Source organism: Lampetra fluviatilis, chromosome 34 (genome assembly GCF_964198595.1).
Source record: "Lampetra fluviatilis chromosome 34, kcLamFluv1.1, whole genome shotgun sequence".
Lineage (NCBI taxonomy): Eukaryota > Metazoa > Chordata > Hyperoartia > Petromyzontiformes > Petromyzontidae > Lampetra > Lampetra fluviatilis.
This window is the reverse complement of record NC_136308.1, coordinates 1,442,262-1,459,890: the sequence shown is the minus strand read 5'-3', so window position 1 is coordinate 1,459,890 and position 17,629 is coordinate 1,442,262. Positions and strand designations below refer to the sequence as shown.

At 49.2% G+C, this 17,629-nt stretch overlaps 1 protein-coding gene across 1 annotated transcript in view; it reads left to right on the top strand.

The window, feature by feature from the left end:
- The window catches only part of LOC144944273 (forkhead box protein P1-like), a 345,410-nt gene that overhangs the window by 192,290 nt on the left and 135,491 nt on the right, over positions 1 to 17,629 (top strand). Inside the window, exon 5 of the mRNA XM_078872291.1 lies at positions 9,436 to 9,573. Coding sequence (XP_078728417.1) covers positions 9,436 to 9,573 — 138 coding nt within the window. The remainder of the gene's footprint in view (positions 1 to 9,435; positions 9,574 to 17,629) is intronic.

Below are 17,629 nucleotides of genomic sequence, written 5' to 3'. Positions count from 1 at the left end.
AACTGAGCTCGGACACACTGGGAGTTTTGTAATTATGGGTTACGTTCGGTATTTGCCCTCTTCTCACAGAAAGACTTATCACCAAGGCCGCAGGTTTTTGCAGACGGGTATAGTCCGCCAGTAGGGGGAGGGAGGCGGTCCGGCGGCGATGAGGCTCTGTGGTTAACCTAATTAAGTGGTTCGGGGGTAATTTTCTCATTTGTCACATTTGGACCGTGACACCGACAAACTGAATCTTTAACGTCCATTCTGAAGCGGGCGGCACGTTGCTTTTAGGGGTTCGCCCACGCGCAGCTCAGAATCAAAACCGCAATAATGTATTGAGACGGGAGGAATCCGATAAGCTATGAAGCTCTCTCTCACGTACGCCCAAGCGATAACCAGGGCGGCCGCGGGGCTCCGACCGCGGAGCTCTGCGCCAAGCGGCTAACGGCGGTGTCAGCAGCGCCACGGCCCCCTGCCTCGACAGCAATCGTGTCAGGCCGGCCTGCACGTCCCGTAATGTCCTGCGTGCGTGCGTGGTGGTTGTGGTGGTTGTGGTTGGGAGGGGTTCTGCTGGGGCCGGCCGGGTGGACGAGTCCTCGAAGGAGGGGGGAGGGGGTGAAGGGGGAGGTCCGTGGGTGGGAGCAGAGGGGGGAGAGACGACGGGAAGGAAGGTGGAGTGAGTGGGGAGGTGGAGGCGCGTCGAGCCTCATTAGATGCTCGTTTGCGCCGCTTTGTGCTGCCGTGATGTCTGCTCGCAGGGCCCCTCAGGGCAAGAGTGGGTGGGGGCTGGGGGCCGGTCGGTGGGGGGAGGGAGGGGGGGGGTGACGAGGGGGTTGAGGGGCACGGGGGGGGTCACGCGGTAGGGAGCGCGGCTCGGCACGAGGGGGAGGAGAGCGCAGAGCTCCGCTCCCTGCGTCGTTACCGGCGCCGCTTCTCCCCCCCGACGTGAAGGCGCTCGCCCCACGGGCAGCGGAGGGCCGGCCCTGAGGGCAGCAAGCAAACAGCCACCAAACGCGCACAACGCACCGCGGATAGGAACACAACTCGGTTGTGATGGTGATGATGATCGTGGTGATGATGATGATGCTGTCTTTTCTTGGATTTTCTGTTTGCACATAGTCACTATAAGATGTATTCTAGTTCATGTTTTTGTTTGTTGCGGTTGCACCCGATTCAAGAGCCGAATGGCTCACAGGGCTATACCTAATAAATTAACTTGAACTTGATGATCGTGGTGATGGTGATGATGGGCATGTGGGTTCTCCATGAATCACCCATCGCTGAGGAGGTGCAATGTTCTAATGCTGCCCGTTACCGGCCAGGGGATTGATTTCAATCGGAGATGTCCAGGGCTGAGCTCCTGTATGTCCTGCGCCACCCTCCCTCCCTCCTTCCCCGCGGGATCTTCTCGTTTTCGAGGCGGGGCAAGGAAGGCCATAGGGGGGGGGGGGGGTGGTCAGAGGGGGCTTCAGAAAATGATTCCATGAGAAATGAAGTCCCTCTCGTGGAGGAGGTTGTGAGGTCGCCGCACGGACGTTGCCACCGTTGGAAATGTTCGACGCAAGATCGAAGCTTCTTTAACAATAATGAGCAGTAGAAGAAGAATTAGGAGATGTACTTTAAAGCTGCGGCCATACCTGTCACCGCTACCAACCGAGTGGCATCACTGCAACGTAACCCGTGACCTTCCAGGTTCCATTACGACATCAATGCGTTGACATCACCAGAGTGCTGAAATGACACGCCCGATGTGAACTGTAATGTGTTTTGTCCTGATTAAGGGAAGCTTCAAGCGTGAGGTGAGCACAGCCAGTCACTGTCTCGCCATAGTTTAGGAATTAAAAGAGGGAGGTGGGGTGTTGGATTGTATCTTACTTTAAAATTACCTCAGTCATGGTTCAACGATGTGTACATTAGATAGATAGGAACAAATTATTATTTGTATATGGCTATTGTTATTGAAGTGCACGTGTAATATTAGTATTGTTAACGTTCAGGAAGTCTAATTAGTTCTATGATTCTATTTTCATTGCCATTATTCAACCGACTTTTTAGGTTACATGTGTGTCGTGCCTTTATTATAAGTCAATTTAGCTGTCCCTGGTGTTTTGTCATCATATTAATAGATACGCGTTCTCATTTGGTACTATTAATGAATACGTTGCCACTTGCATAGTGTCTGTTGGATTGTTTATTTGTGGCCATGAATGGTCTGTGAGTTCACTTTACCGGTGTGAAATAATCGCCTCCGTCTGAGTGCAGGTCTTGCTCTCGGAAGTTCAAATCCGTATGGGTGATGAATCCGTACGGGGGTTGATTGTTTTCCATCATCCTCCCAGCATCAGCGAAGTAGATACCCACTCGGGGGTGGGTCGTCCCTTTGAGGTGCAGGCTTCCCCGCCATGTGAATGTGGAATTTCCGTCATTATCAGAGGGGGTGTCCAACCCAGGCGAATGCCATCTCACTGATCGATGGTTTGAGCAGGAGATACATTTCCTCTTCCACTATTATTATTCTTAAGAAATCACTTATATTTAATGAAAGATATGTATTGTATATAATGTAAGAATGAGCATACATATGATGGTATTGGTGATGCTAATGATTCCTGGATTATAATGAGAATGTTATAATGAATTGTCTTATTCGTGGAGGTGGTGCAGCAGTTAGTGCACTGCACCCTGATCCCGTCAACTTGAGTTTGATTCCCGCTCACGGCTATCATCAGTGGCGAGCGGAATCTTCAGCAGCCCGTGTTTGCTGACGGGCACGGTGAAGTATGGTCAAGCAGCCCCCCATTGTCTGACACCGACACGCGGATCAACCATGAACAGTTAATATATATCTTAAGTATTTGTATCTTATTCATGGTAACTGCTTTGTGGCGTGTGAATAAATGCATTGCGTGAGCTTCTGCTGTCCGTGCAGAGGTGGCCTGTGACATAAGTAATCGTATAACTTTCAGACAACACAGACTATCACAGTACATATGCATTTTCATGATCCATGCTCTATATGTGTGTGTATGTTCATGTCTACGTATATATGTGTGCATGTATACACACATTCATTGGAAAACTGCATTTCCAATATATATGACCGTGTTTATACAAATACGCTTATACACACACAGTGTGTCTGTGGGTGTGTGAATATCATGTGCGTGTCTTTATGATTATGAGTAGGTCGATTCAGCCTAAAATGAGTACCTGGCATGTTGTGTAAGCATCGCCACTGGGGAGACAAATGCTGCCGGGCGTGGCTCTGGCCACGCACCACCTCGCGTGTGTGTGCCGTGCTGGCTTTCTTAGGCGCTCGCCTACAGCACTCGCCCCAAGGCTATACGGGGGATATTTCTCTTTGTATGAGTCGGCAGATGCATCTGTCACCTCTCGCATCTACTCACCATCCACCCCCCGCGAAAGTTATGCACATTCAACACAGCAGCGTATGTTAATATACCCGTATATAATGTTCTATATATTTTGCCAAATGTTTTTTTTTATGGGCACACGGTGTCCCTTTTGTTCTTGTTAATGGAGCTGACAGAATTACATAAACCGCACGATGGTAAAAAAAAAGTATTTTGTTCGTCGTGAATTCGCCCACCCCCCCATCCCATCCCATCGCTCCTTCATTCCGATGCTTTTTGTCTCAGCGTACGTGCACACTTAGCATTGACAGCAGACAGATTAATAGTCTGTAATGAAAACGTGTGAAATACACATTGACCATTACTGCCAATGCTGCTGGGCAGCCTTTGGTCAACTGCAATCTTTTAGGCATCCTGCTTCATATGCAGATGGCATGGGACACACGCACACAGCACACACACGCACACACACATGCACACACGCACACAGCACACACACGCACACACACACGCACACACACACACGCACACACACGCACACACGCACACACGCACACGCACACATGCGCATACACACGCACAGCACACGGGGAGAGTGAGGGGGCGGTGGGGAGGGGGAAGGAAAAAATATTCCCGCGCCTGCTATGCAACTCAAGTACATTACACTTGTAATTATCGTGTCATAAACTAAAACGCAACTGAAAGCGTCTGTAAAAATTAAATTTATGGCATGTCAGGGAAAGATAATAACCAAGCAAGCTATTAATTTTCCTGCCTTCATTTAACTAGACTTGATGTATGTCTGACAGGATAGGGTCTAGATAATATAATTTGCATTTAGTGCATCCGCACCAGGAGCAGACGTATTCATTGGCCACCTAAATCTCCGGGCACAGGGCTCCCCGTGCTTTCTGAAACAGCCGACCGGAAAAACTGTCATAATGCGAGCTGTTCGTCACGGGCTTGTGTAGCTGTTACCATGCATTTCAGGCGTATTAATATTCATCAGCACGCATCGGCTTGGAGAGCGGCAGTTTAGATTGCAGGATTTTTTTTTCCTTAAGGCTGATTGGTACCCGCTGCTAGACAATACAGGGAGCTCTTCTGACGGCGTCTGGTGCCTCCGTAGCACGAGCGCGCATCGGGGCGCCTCAGATTAAGAGGTAAGATGTGCGCTACTTTTTTGTGTTTCTTAATTTGCGTTTTCTTTTTTGTTCCCCCCCCCCTCGTGAAATGCACCCTCCTTTTGCGTGGGTTTGGGAATTTAAACGAGTCGCTGTTAAAATTGTACAATTGAAAAAACAGCGGCCGAAATGTTTGGCCGGCGGTTTGTCGATGTTGTTATTGCACGGTGATGGTTGTTTCAAGTCGATTGTCGCACGGCGTTGATCTCGCGCGCATTTAATTGCGATCGCCAGTTCAAATGTGGCGGTGGTTGTTTTCGTTCGAGTAAATGTGTGTCGTTTTTGTGCTTTTTGTATTTTTTTTGGTATTACAATATTACCACTGTTTTCTCGATGTAATAATTGGCGCGCTTGCACACGCACGCACGCGTTCACATGAGTGTATATAAATATATATTCATCATCATACGTTCGGTGCAATTAATTTAACAGATGAACCCGTGATTTCTGTGCCCAGAGCACACACAATAGCATGGCCATATTTTATGCAAACCTGCATTTTAAACCAAAAATTACATTTGATCAACAAAGAACACGGCGATTGTACAATTATCAACATTCGTTTAATTTTAATCTCCTTCTTCCGGGGATATAATAGATGCCAACAGCTGAAGACCTGAGGTGTGAAATGTAAGCGCTTGTGAAAGGTGGTGGTGGCATAGGTGAAAGAATTGCCCAATATACACAAAATATACGCTTATATTTTTCACCTGTGGTCATTAAACATTGCCTCGAATTAAAGCACAGAGATAAGCAGGTCGCAGGATCCACACTCTCAATTAATTAATTCCTATGGGCATTAAATCCCATTATGAGTTAAAAACTATACACATCCTGGGATAGCGTTTGAATGTATATATTATTTTTTTTAATTTACAAACATATTCAGTTCATGCTGCTGCTGCAGTAAAAAAATGAATAATGTTGCGAACAACGTGACAGAAATGCGCACCGACGGGACAAAAATTACCAGATCACGTCGAACGACGCGAACGTGAGTCCATCAATGTCCGTTAGTCAATACGTGTTCTTGTTATTTTTCTTAATGTAATCTGACGGACGTTGCTACAGGATTTTGTGGCGATTGGTGATTTCGCTAAAACCCTGCGAGCCGCGTGGCCGACAGGAGGGTCGCGCGCGCGCGGAAACCCACCGGGACGCAACGGCAGGAAGCTCACGCGGTCACGATCGCGTCCCTGGCAAGGTTCCCCGGCAAGGTTCCCGCGTGCGATTCCGCGGTCGCCCGCCCGCCCCCCCCGCCACCCCTCCACCCGTCCAACGGCGGCCTCGACGGCGCGGCGGAGCGACGGACGCCCGTCGGACGATCCCGCATGCTAACCGGCGGGCGGCGAACGCGTGATAAAGTTTGACCTTCATTTGTGGCTTTAAATTAAGGTAGATAAGCTGAGGGAGGCAATCAGGGTGCGAGGAGCTTATTGACTGCAGAATGAGAATGGCCGAGGTTATGAGATCGTTCTTTGCCCGGAGGCAATGATATAAGAAATTAATGCACGGCGGAGGGTCACCGTGCTTGGATATTGCGCGCGGCGCACCGCGGAAGACGCCGCACGCCACCGGGGCTCTCTCCCCCCGCAGAGCGCTTTCGCTGGGGGAGTCGGGCGGCGACAGATAGACGCGAGCGTTCTCGAGCGGCGGATTTCACTCCGCTTTTAATTACAAACGTGTGGTCGCCTGCAGAGCACTTTTTTTGGGCGCCGCGATTTCCTCCGCTCCGCGCAGCGCAGGTTTAACTCTCGGCCGCTGTTTCAACACGAATGGCTTCGCTTCCCGGCGGCTCCCGTCGCCGATGCCTGGGACGTTGAATCGCGAGGGGAGCGCTCATTGAGCGTGCACGTTGAGGTCGTGTGGTGTTTGCTTAAAAATGTACGCCACTCTGGGTGCCTTCTCGTCATGGCAGTGCCAAGTTGTTGTTACGTGCTAAGCCACGCACTCTGCGCACGTGCGCGTGTGTGCGTGCCTGTTAAATTAATATCCGAAATGTTGTTGCCACTGCTGTTGTGATATTTGTTTTGCACAATTGTTAAATTCACAATTGTGATCGTTGTCAAGAATGTAGATTATGCATCTGGAATTACACATTTTTTATTGACGACTTATTTTTGTTACTTTATGTTTTTATTCTGCCTGACAATATATTTTTCCCTGTTATATACTTCTTTTTTGCATTTCATTGTACTGTTTAAACTTACAATCATGGGGTCGTGAGTTCAAATCCTGACCCCCATAATCATCACGATCACCATTTTTATTATCGTTCCTTAATTGCCACAATCTTCCCATTACCATCACCATAATCACATTCTCATCATCACTTGATTAATTATACAATGCAATGTCGATTCGTATATCATCTGAAACAACCACATCTCAAGTCGTTGCACAGAACAGTGGGCGTGTTTATTTCACAAAGAGAAGGAGGCAGTCAGTCACCGAGAAAGGGAGAGAGAACAGGAGGAGGGATCGCGAGCGTGGATTTGAGCATGAGTACAGAATCGACGGCACTCATCATCATGATCGTGATCACATTATCGCCGTCATCGTCATCACAGCAGTTGAGTTCACATTCTGGTTCAGAGTCAACTTAACCCATCACCCCTCCGAGGTCAATGCAATCAGTACCACTTTGCGGGAAATCAAGAGTGGCTCGTATAGTAATGTAGAATTTCCATCTGTGCCTTATGGCCAACAAAGCAGATGACTTCCACCCAATCCTAATGTTAGCATCCTTGATGTATCTGACACGAGTAAAAGAACGTCCTTAACGGTTTTTTTTATAACCATCGAACAGAGACGGTCACTGCATCGTGTGCTTTCAGATGTGCTTCTGCGGCCGTCTGGAACGCTCCGTTATTAGAAAGCCACTGCAGCTACGCACTTTTAAATCTAGATTGAAAATTTATTCCTTTACAACTGTTTCGTTTGTTGTCCTTCCCCCAGTTGGCTAACTACGGTGCAAAAGAAGTTTAACATACACACGTGCATACGACGTAAACGAACGACTCTACGTGACGTGCAAAAATGAAATCGATGGGCAAACGCCACCGCGCGTGGCCACGTGGGACGCGCCGCGAGAGTCGGGCTCCGCGAGAGAGTCGCGAGAGCCTCGCATGAGCCTGGACCAGGCGACTGAGTGCCGTTCACTCTCAAGCACACGCGGTGCACTACATTGAGGGATGCGCGAGGCACCCGTGCACCGCTCTGTGTATCAGAACCCGTGCTAGGTCGACTCGGCCTCAAATGGGTACCTGTTGTGGTGCGTTAACCATCAGCGCTACGGAGACAGCGGTGGCTGAGTGTAGTCCCGGCCTGACTGTCCCCACTTGTGCCATGCTGGTCCGAGTAATAATAGGTGCTCACTCACCGCACTATGTGTGTGTGTATGTGTGTGCCTGCATGTGTGTGGGGAACGGTAGTGGAACGGTTAGCGCTCTGCGCTATGAACCCGGCCACTCGAGTTCGATTCCCGCTCACGGAACACACTGGTGACGATTATCTGAATCGGTCCCGGGTCTCCCCTAGGTCGACTCGGCCTCAAATGAATACCCGGTGCAATGTGTAAACATCGCCACTGGGGAGACAAAGGCGGGTAGGCGTGGTGCAGGCCACCCACCCCCTTGTGAGCTGTCCCGGCCTTATATGTGCTCGCTGACAACACTTGGCTCAACAGCCTGTCCACGCTATACGGGGGATCTTTGTCTTTGTGTGCCCGCATGTGTGCGTGGAAATAATTTCTCCGCAAAGTACAAAAGCTGCTTAATGAATTATTGCGTTCGGCTTACACAAGCGAGTGTGGATGCAGATTTACCACCAGTGTGGGCACAGACTTACGCAGGCATTATTACGGCATCCACCTGGTATGAATGCAGCTTTGCAGGAGCATGAACACGGCATTAGATAGGTCTTAGGCCAGCCCTTGTTATGGACTTAAGTATCAACATGGAATTAATTCAGGCCTACGTGAGCTCTCGTGGGCAAAGGTGTTTTTTAGTAATTACACAGACGTGGTCTTATAAAAACCAGTTCCAGCAGACCATGTTTCAGGCTGTGCATTGGCACCTAGGTATGTTGGACTGCTTTCGCACCGTATGTAGATAGCCGTGCTGAATTTGAGGGCTCTCCGCTGTTCTTCGGATGTTTTTTTTGGGGGCGCCGTGGTTTCTTGCAGCAGGCAAAATGCTCAACGGGGAATTGGATAAACATTGGAAATTCAGGGAATGATTTCCCGAATGAATAAAATTTAAAAAAAGTTCAAATGACCCAGACCACCTCCGATGGGTGCGGGGATAGTGCGGGGATCTGGATAGATGATTGCCGGAAGTCAATTTTGTTTCGAGTATTTGAACTCTCAATCAATTCTAACGTAAGTCGAGTACTCTGCTACATTTATACCGGCTCGGATGCAGGTGGAAATGTGTAAGAGTACTAGACCAAGACGCTCACCACATCGCGCACTTTCACATGCGCTTCTGTTTGTCTGGAATGCTCTTCCTTCTGATATTATTAAGCCACTAGAGTTATGCCCACATTTAAATCTTGATCGAAAACCAATTTCTATAGAGCTGCTTTTTGTTTTCAGCTTGTTGTTCTTCCCCCCACACCTCCGATTAGCACGGTCGGCTACGTGCGGTGCGAAATAAGTTCAACATACATACGCGCATGCAATTCCCCATCGAAACAGAATCTGAAGCTCAAGAGTACATTTCCCGAGTCAAGTCCATTGCGCTAAGAAGCTCTATTGCAAGGGTGACTCAAAACCAAGACCACCACGAGTACCATGGCATGACACCTGCCTGAACCATGCACGACATTCGCGCGCGTGGCCCACCAACCCCACTGACGGGAACCCAAACCCGCGTGTGTCTCCTCCGCAGGTGCCCGTGTCAATGGCCATGATGACGCCGCAAGTGATCACCCCACAGCAGATGCAGCAACTGCTCCAGCAGCAGGTGCTGTCTCCGCAGCAGCTGCAAGCGCTCCTCCAGCAGCAGCAGAATGTCATGATACAGCAGGTGAGTCGGCGGGGCGCCCCACACGCACGCACATGCACACACACGCACGCAGACGCACACACACGCATGCACACACGCACGCACGCACGCGCGTGCCCCCCGTGCGTGACGGGGGCGGGTTAGAGGAAGGAGGGGGGCGACGGTTTGGGTGGCGCCGGTGGCCACCGCGTCGCGATGCTTTCTCTACAAACGGACCACGGTCGTCGTGCTCACGTCCCCTTCGTAAAAGTGGGAGATTAAAGCCGCAAAGCCGCAGTAGGGCCATTGTGGCCATGCAAAGCTGCCCTATGGGCCACATTGTAAACCACTGTGGTCTACGCTCCTTCGACGACGCTACGCTCCTTTGACGACGGAGGGACAGCAAAACTACATGAACTCCCTCGCGTCACGGCCAGCACACCTCGACATTGGCATTCGGCTCCTGAACGTATTGCTGTATGAAAGAGTAGAATAAAATTGGGTGTTGTCGCACCGTTACCAAATGCACTTCCAAACTGCACGACTCTGGGATTCCTTCCCATCTTTTAACCTTGCTCAGTTCGATAATTGTGTCCGTTCTACCTCGTCGTTGATGACTGTGGCATTGTGGGCCTACTTCTTTGGGCCTACTTCTTTGGGCCTGTGCTCAGGATGTGCGTTCTCCTCGCTTGGCAGCCCCATGGTGAGAGCGCTCGTCCGCTGGACCACAGTCAGTGCGCGACGAGGGGACATTTCAATTCCTGGCACAGCCCCCACAAGTTAGCAAACGGTGCTGCCCGCTACGGTGTGAGAAGTGGCAGCAGCGACCCAGAATCGCAATCTGTATTTTTTCTGGAGGAGGAATCCGATGAGCTGTGAAGCTCTTTTTCACAGATGTCCAGTTGGGGCGGGTAAGAAAGCTACGAACCTGTGATGTCATCATTTAATAAATAAGGTTGCTGTGTTTCCAGTTTCCCTGGGCCAAATAAAACATTTTAAATGTTTATAGAGCTACTCTAGTCATCTGTTTGTGCAGGTTTTTCACATGTGCAAGCTTTTGCGCTTTCTACTCCTGCAGAAAAAAAAATGTTGACAAAAAATGTGTTTTCATTTGAATCAAAGAACGACCATCGGAAGACGTTGTACAGTGGAAGTGGTTTGTTGACTTTTGACATTTAATAAATAAAAAGTGAAAAACCAAGTGGTTAACTAACTCGAGAGATAACAACAATGACGGCCGTGCACTTAGTTTAACAATTTTTGGGTATGTGAGCCGATTCAATTTCAGACTTTAAAAAGTTCTCATTTGATATTGAATTTGTCCTGTTGCACCCTGCAAAAATTGTCTCGATTATGAAAGAGAAACAGAGCTATGGGGTGGCCAGGAGATGGATTTTGGGAAGCCATCTGTGTGGTGCTTTCGGTGATGTTTCCTCATCCTCAATGCCTTGGATACCTTCGAACTGAAAATCACTCGTGAGGTTGTAAATGCAGGAATCTCCTGAAAATTCTCGACACTCATTGAATTTATCCTCGGGTCAATAAACGTCATTATCATTAATAAAAGCGTCAGTGGCTGCGACATCGCAATTGAAATCTCACTCTCACTTGCAACGGGACTGATGAATCCAGTCGTCACGCTCTCACCTGGTTTAACAAGGTGCGATGCGTAAACGAACGAATGGGCAAACGTGCATACGCTCCCATCGGTCTCTCTCTCGGGGGCAGAGCCGCTTTGCTATCCGGCATCATGGCCTGGGACGCGCGTTAAGGATCGGACAGGCGTCGTGTAACAGTCCATCACTTTTGTGTATCCTGCTTTACGGTGCGTGCCACCATCGCTCATTGCGAGCCGGCGTAAATAACGCACGCGGCAGCGGCGGCGGTGGCACGAAGGCAGCGGCGACGACTGCCACATAAATCGCGCAAAATATTCCCCAAAACATTCAATTACCTGCTGGCGGATCGAGACAAAATGCTCGCCAGGTGCCCGGGGGGAATCTGCCGGTTGTCTCCGCCTGCTTTGCCGTAATCTGACACGAGACAACACACGCGGGCACTCGCCGGCACGCGCTCGCCGGCACGCGCTAGCCGCACGCGCGTAGGCGTAACGTCGGTCATCTTAGGGGGGAGACTGTTCAGCATTTCGGCAAACATTTTACCATGGCGGTTATCAGTGGAAAGGTTTCATTCAATCGGAGAGTTTATACGGTAATAGATTAAAAAAATTGCCTTAAATATGAAAATTACCGACCCTTCTTAGGGGATGGGTGTTTGAGCAGAGGATAAATAAAATGTCGGTATTTTTTTTTTCGTTACTGGATTTTCTTTATTTCTGGATTCAAAGTTTTTAATTGGATCCCTGTGGGCAAGTGACCACGAATGTTGACTGAAGAAAGCCGGCTTGGAAATGAGGTGTTCACAGGAACAAACTAAATTTGCTGGAACAGAGGTCAAATGTTGCCTTTGAGACGTGTGACACACGTTTTTATTAAGCCTCCGGCCTTGTAACCGTGGCAACAAACATCCCTCCCACACGCTCAAGTTCCGATTGACAACTACGGCAATGTACACACTTGCAGTGCATTCGATATTGTAGAAACGATAAGTGGCGGCGGTTATTGCCTCCCGAATGATTTCCCTGTAAACGCTGCGTGTGGAGCGATGGTGCCATGGCAGTCCGTGCACGGCGACCCGAGCGTTCGACTGCCAGCCACGGCTCTTGCCTGAACTGCCTGTGGGACGCCCCACCCACCAGCGTGGTGAAGTATGGTCACACATCCCCCGTGACCGGCACAACATTGGAGAGGCCCTTATCCAGCAGTGGATTTACGAAATGGCTGTACGTCGTCATCATCATCACCATAATTATCAAACTATTCACAGAGCTTTTGTGAATAGCGAATGAGCCCCAGTTACTTACAATGCGTTTTTATGTGTTCATTTATTACATAAGCTATAGTGCTCTATAAAATTTAAGTTGATTAATCTTCACATAAATTTACGTTATTCTTAGAAACTGCCAAATAATGAAATAGTAGTCAATGCATTGATGTTGTCACACAATTAATTGTCTCTTTGTTAAATTTACGTCGTGTATTAATTGCAGAATATTTACTTTACCTATACAACCAACTTGATAATCTGGGGTTAACGGGGGAGGATGGTGACTAAGATATAAAAAAAACGCACGGATAGTGCAGAACTTATGATTGGGTTTTAAAACTTGAATATCTTTGCTCGGCTTTGCAGATCGTGGGTGAAGACGTGTAATGCGTGTCTCGAGTATATGTGTGTACGTTGAACTTCTTCTGCACCGTACGTAGCCACCGTGCTAATCGGAGGCATGGGACTATGGGAGGCGCGCGTCTCGCCCGTGTGTAATGTGGTTGTGAACAATCGGTTGGACTTGCCAACGTGTTTACGGTCCGCGTGGCTGCTGGGTGGTCACTGGACGTCCACGAACGAGGAGCGCCAAACAATTTAACAAGCGCTTGCGTGAATGGCGAGAATTGTCACGGTCGATTCGCAACCCTAATAATCCATCCCACGAATAATCAAGAGCTAATCGTGTGCGTGTAATACTAGCTTCTATGGCTAATGAAGAGTTAACTGTGAGAATGTAAAACTAGCTTCTATGGTGAAACAAGAGTTAACTGTGAGAATGTAAAACTAGCTTCTGCGGCTAATGAAGAGTTAACTGTGAGAATGTAAAACTAGATTCTACGGCCAATGAAGAGTTAACTGTGAGAATGTAAAATGGGATTTTCTCCTCCAGGTTGGGCGAATGGCGGGGGTAGTCCCTTCCACTTTCTTTTAAGTTTCCTATTTGACATCAGACCAAAATCTCTCGATTCGACGTTTAGGCAACATCAAGGAGATGTGAAATCCACTCCAGCAGCGATGGACTTTTTAAAATTAACTTTTATTGATGTTCGCATAGAAGTAAGAGCACACAATGGCTGAAACACTGGTCATTATTTCACTACATTTTCCCACCCATTGTTGTAATGGTTTGCAGTGCGCTGATGACCAGGTCTACATGCTGCGGTGACCTTTTCATCCTTAATTCAACATCGTTGGTAACCTAAATTCCGTGACTTGGTGGTCCATTCAATAGCATGCTGAAATATTCAATGCAAGTTGACCTATTCGTTGTCTTTGTCATCAATCCATTGCCTTGGTGGCATAGGTGATCTGCTCAATATCCAGGTGACTTGTTCATTGATTGGGTTGTGAAAGCAATTTCCTTGGGCAAGTCATCATATTCATAGGTGGCACTAAGCCTCTGATGAACATTTGATATTCTAACGACAGGGACGTTAGCTCATCAACAGGACCAATCACTGTTGATATCCTACAAAGTGGTACTCAATTTTTTGACCCTGAGAGATGATGACGCAAGTCAATCGTAGACTAAAAACAGATTCCACCACCTTCTGATTTGTGAGTTGAGTACTTTGCCACAGTAGAAAGGTCCTTTTTTAGTGTACTAATTTATAATAACGTGGCTTTTGGCGGCGAGGAGGGTGCTCGCTTGCAACCTTGGCCAGGAGGGATGCCTAGGAAGGGGGCTCGCTTGGGGGCTTTGCCAAGAGGGGACCCTTAATAGGGGGGCTCGCTGATGTGGATTTCACTCAGCTTTACACGCAGAAAGAAAAAAAACAATGCCATCAAAATTTAAGGCCTCAGCAGCCTCAATTGTATATTCTAATTTTGTCGCTGCGATCGCCAACCAATCAGGTTAGGGGGCGTCTTCCCATTGCCCTCGTGGTGCGTGGTGTGCAATGATTGGGCCTTTGCAGCCTGGTGTGACCACGTGACAAAGGCGGTCACTGCATCGCCTGCTTTCAGATGCGCCTCTGCGGCCGTCTGGAAGGCTCTTCCTTCTGATGTTAGGAAGCCACTGACGCTATGCACTTTTAAATCTAGCTTGAAATCTTATTTAATTGGAACGGCTTATTGTGTTTAGTTTTGTTCCCTTAACCCGCACCTCTGATTCGCATGATTGGCTATGTACGGTGTGAAAGAAGTTCTATATGCATACATTCATGATAACGTTTTTGGGGTTATATCGCGTAAATGTAACTGTCTCGTACACCGACCTCCAGCCGACACAGCTTATGAGTAAGGTTTGTCACGTGAACAAACGGTGCCAATTAGTTACTACTTCAGCTGCGGCCCGAAGACGCCACGAGGGATCTAACGTCTTGCAGCGGCGGTTGCGCTAAAACCTCCAGTTTCGCGAGGTCAGAAGGTCGGCGTTCATTTGGTAAGGAGGTCACACTTTTTGTCCCTGCCCCATGCCCACAGCCACGCCCGGCTGTGGGCTGGGCTTGGATTCCGTGGAGAGCACGGTGGGACCCGCGGAGAGGAAGCCCCCGGGAATGGAGGTTGCCCTGCGGACCGCGTTCCCACGCTGAGTTTGAGGGGACAGCGCCAGCGCGCTTTGGGGTCATGGCGTTTGGCCAAAACAAATGCCGAAATGCACCCAATATGGGGGCAATATTCAAGTAGGAGCCGTCGATGGACATCGCCCTCCTTCTGTCACGATGAGAATTTTCTTGACTTATTTTTACTTATTTATCCGGGAAAGGCATTCCAAGTCTGAGGACGCTTTTTTCAGGGAAGGGCTTGCTGCAACGGATTTTTATTTTCATGTTTGTCAGCCAATTAATCGGTGTTTTTGCAAGTGTAAGGAAACCGGACCACCCGCCGGAGAAAACCGGCGCACGCGAGGGGGCGACGCTCCATCCCCGTAAAGATGGAAACAGATGACGTTTAATCCAGTTGCTGTTCTGCCTTTTCGTGGCTAGCCAGGGTATGGCACCGCAGCGCCCACGGGAAGGGACTTTTGCAACAACTGCACGGTGATCCACCAACTCTCGCTGCCTCGACAGCGCTAGATCATGGGCGTGCGTAGCTACCACCAACAGTATCCGCTGCGCAAGCTGTAAATGTTAGTAATGCAAGTTCACCTTGGTAGCCCTCGGCCAGTGATGGAAATTCCACATTCTTATGGCGGTGGCCAGTTTCCCAACATATGACGACCGCTGTTTACATTCTCATCAAGCAGTGCAGGCAGGGCCGTCGGTGAGGGGATGGTGGGAGGTGCAGGTGGAACCCCACCGTGTGGGTCTCCCAGACACCTTCCAACTAAACCGGAGGTATTACATCTGACAGCCCCCCCCCAAAGCACTGGCCCAGGGCACCCGTTCCCGATTCGCCGTTACCCTCGGGACGGCTCTGAGTACAGCACTGTGCTCATTGATCAGCCCCGGAGAGACGACGGCGACGACGGCGATCGAGAGTCGTTTGAACCGGCGTCCTTGCGATTGTGAGCCGAGTGCTCCGACGGCGGCGGCGCGCGGCGGGACGCATCGCGCGACCGGGGCGGCGGGTAATTCGCCGGTGGCGTGTGCTCACGGCAGAGTGCCGTCGTCGCCGCCACTGCCGCCGCCGCCGCCGCTGCCGCTGCAGGTGTTTTATTGTTAATGTTCGCGAGACGCCGCGCTCGCCAATCTACGGTGTTTTTTTTTTGTTTCCTAACCGGCTCTCATTACTCACAAGCGCCGCAACAGGACATCGAGTGACTGCCAGATCAGCCACTTAATGCGATTCGAGTGATGGATTTTTTTCACGAGCGCGTTCCAGCGTTGCGCGTCTGATGTTGCGTTGCCGCGCTCGTAACGACGTGAGCCCACGTTGTCTAGTTCACAGGAGTTGACGCGTAAAACTTTGAGAGATGTTCCACAGGATAACGAGCATTCCTGGCCTTGTTTTTTTCTATGTTTCTATTTGTACCTCGCTGTTGATATTTAAAATATCAGTATTTCTGTCAGCGTTTCACTATTTTAACACTTGCAGGAAATGTATACAAGTACGCACTTGCAGAATTTCTTACCAATACATTATTGGCGGAGATTCATTTTAACTGGAGCTGTCCTGGGGTTGAGGTCAGGAAAATGTTTTTCATCTTCACCCCATCCACCCCTCTCGCTACTGAGGGGTTGGCGATTGGAGGGTCCTTGGAAAATATTCCACGAGAAATAAGTCGAGCTCTCTAGTTTGCTACAAAGACTATGCTACCAAGAACACTAAAGACATCCTATCGGCCGTGAGTCTTACGCTGTCTGGAAATAATTGTGAAGTTTTGCGAATGAGGAACAATGCTCCAAAGTAAATATTTTTTACGTGTGCAATCTCAAAGGTAGTTTTGTCATTTCCCCTTCCGTGGAGCGTTCTCCAACAAGGAAGAGTCGCACCACTTTCCGAGAGGTCCGAATGGATGCTTCATCCCATGACGTGACGCTGACAGCACGATCTTGAAAATATTTGGGGAGACGGATCCATATCACAGTAATGTGGAATTTCCACCGCTCGCTTACGCAGCGCAACTGAGGGAAATGAGCAGGGAGACGCTCTCACGTCTGACTCGAGTCGCTTGTCTGCCTTCGCGGAGAGGAACACAGTCCGACTGAGTCGGCGCATGCAGGTGGCTTAATTCGATAATTGGAAGGAGCGCGACGGTAATGGCTCCATCGGAGGCTACTTATCCCGGCGGCGGCGGCGGCTTCACCGTGCGCGTGACCCTGCCAGGGCTCACCTGCGGGAGGAGCGCGAGATGCGTTCCACTCTGCACCCCCCCCCCCCCCGCGTGTCTGGCGGATAGCGCAATAAGTCAAGACCTGCTGCAACTCCACAGCACATCACAGCAACAGCGTGTCGGTGAAAAAAAAAAAATCTGCTTATGCGGTTAAGGTGTGTGTGTTTTTTTTATTCATTCTTCTCGAAAGTGGAAAATGTCGTACAAATGCATTCGGTGCAGGATTTAAATTAATGTGGTTGCTTTGATTTGATTGCACCTCCGATTAGCACGGTTGGCTACGTATGGTGGAAAATAAGTTAAACATACATAACATGATATTGAAAGGAGGCAAGGCAAAAGGAAGGCAGTGAAGGATATGAATAGATGATGTGAAAGAGTGGACCACCCTTGGATGAATGGCATGGCATGATGGCACATGATCATGATGATGATGATGAATTTCATAGGAAATGCCAAGAATTACCTTTTGACAGTTTGGTTTATCGCTTG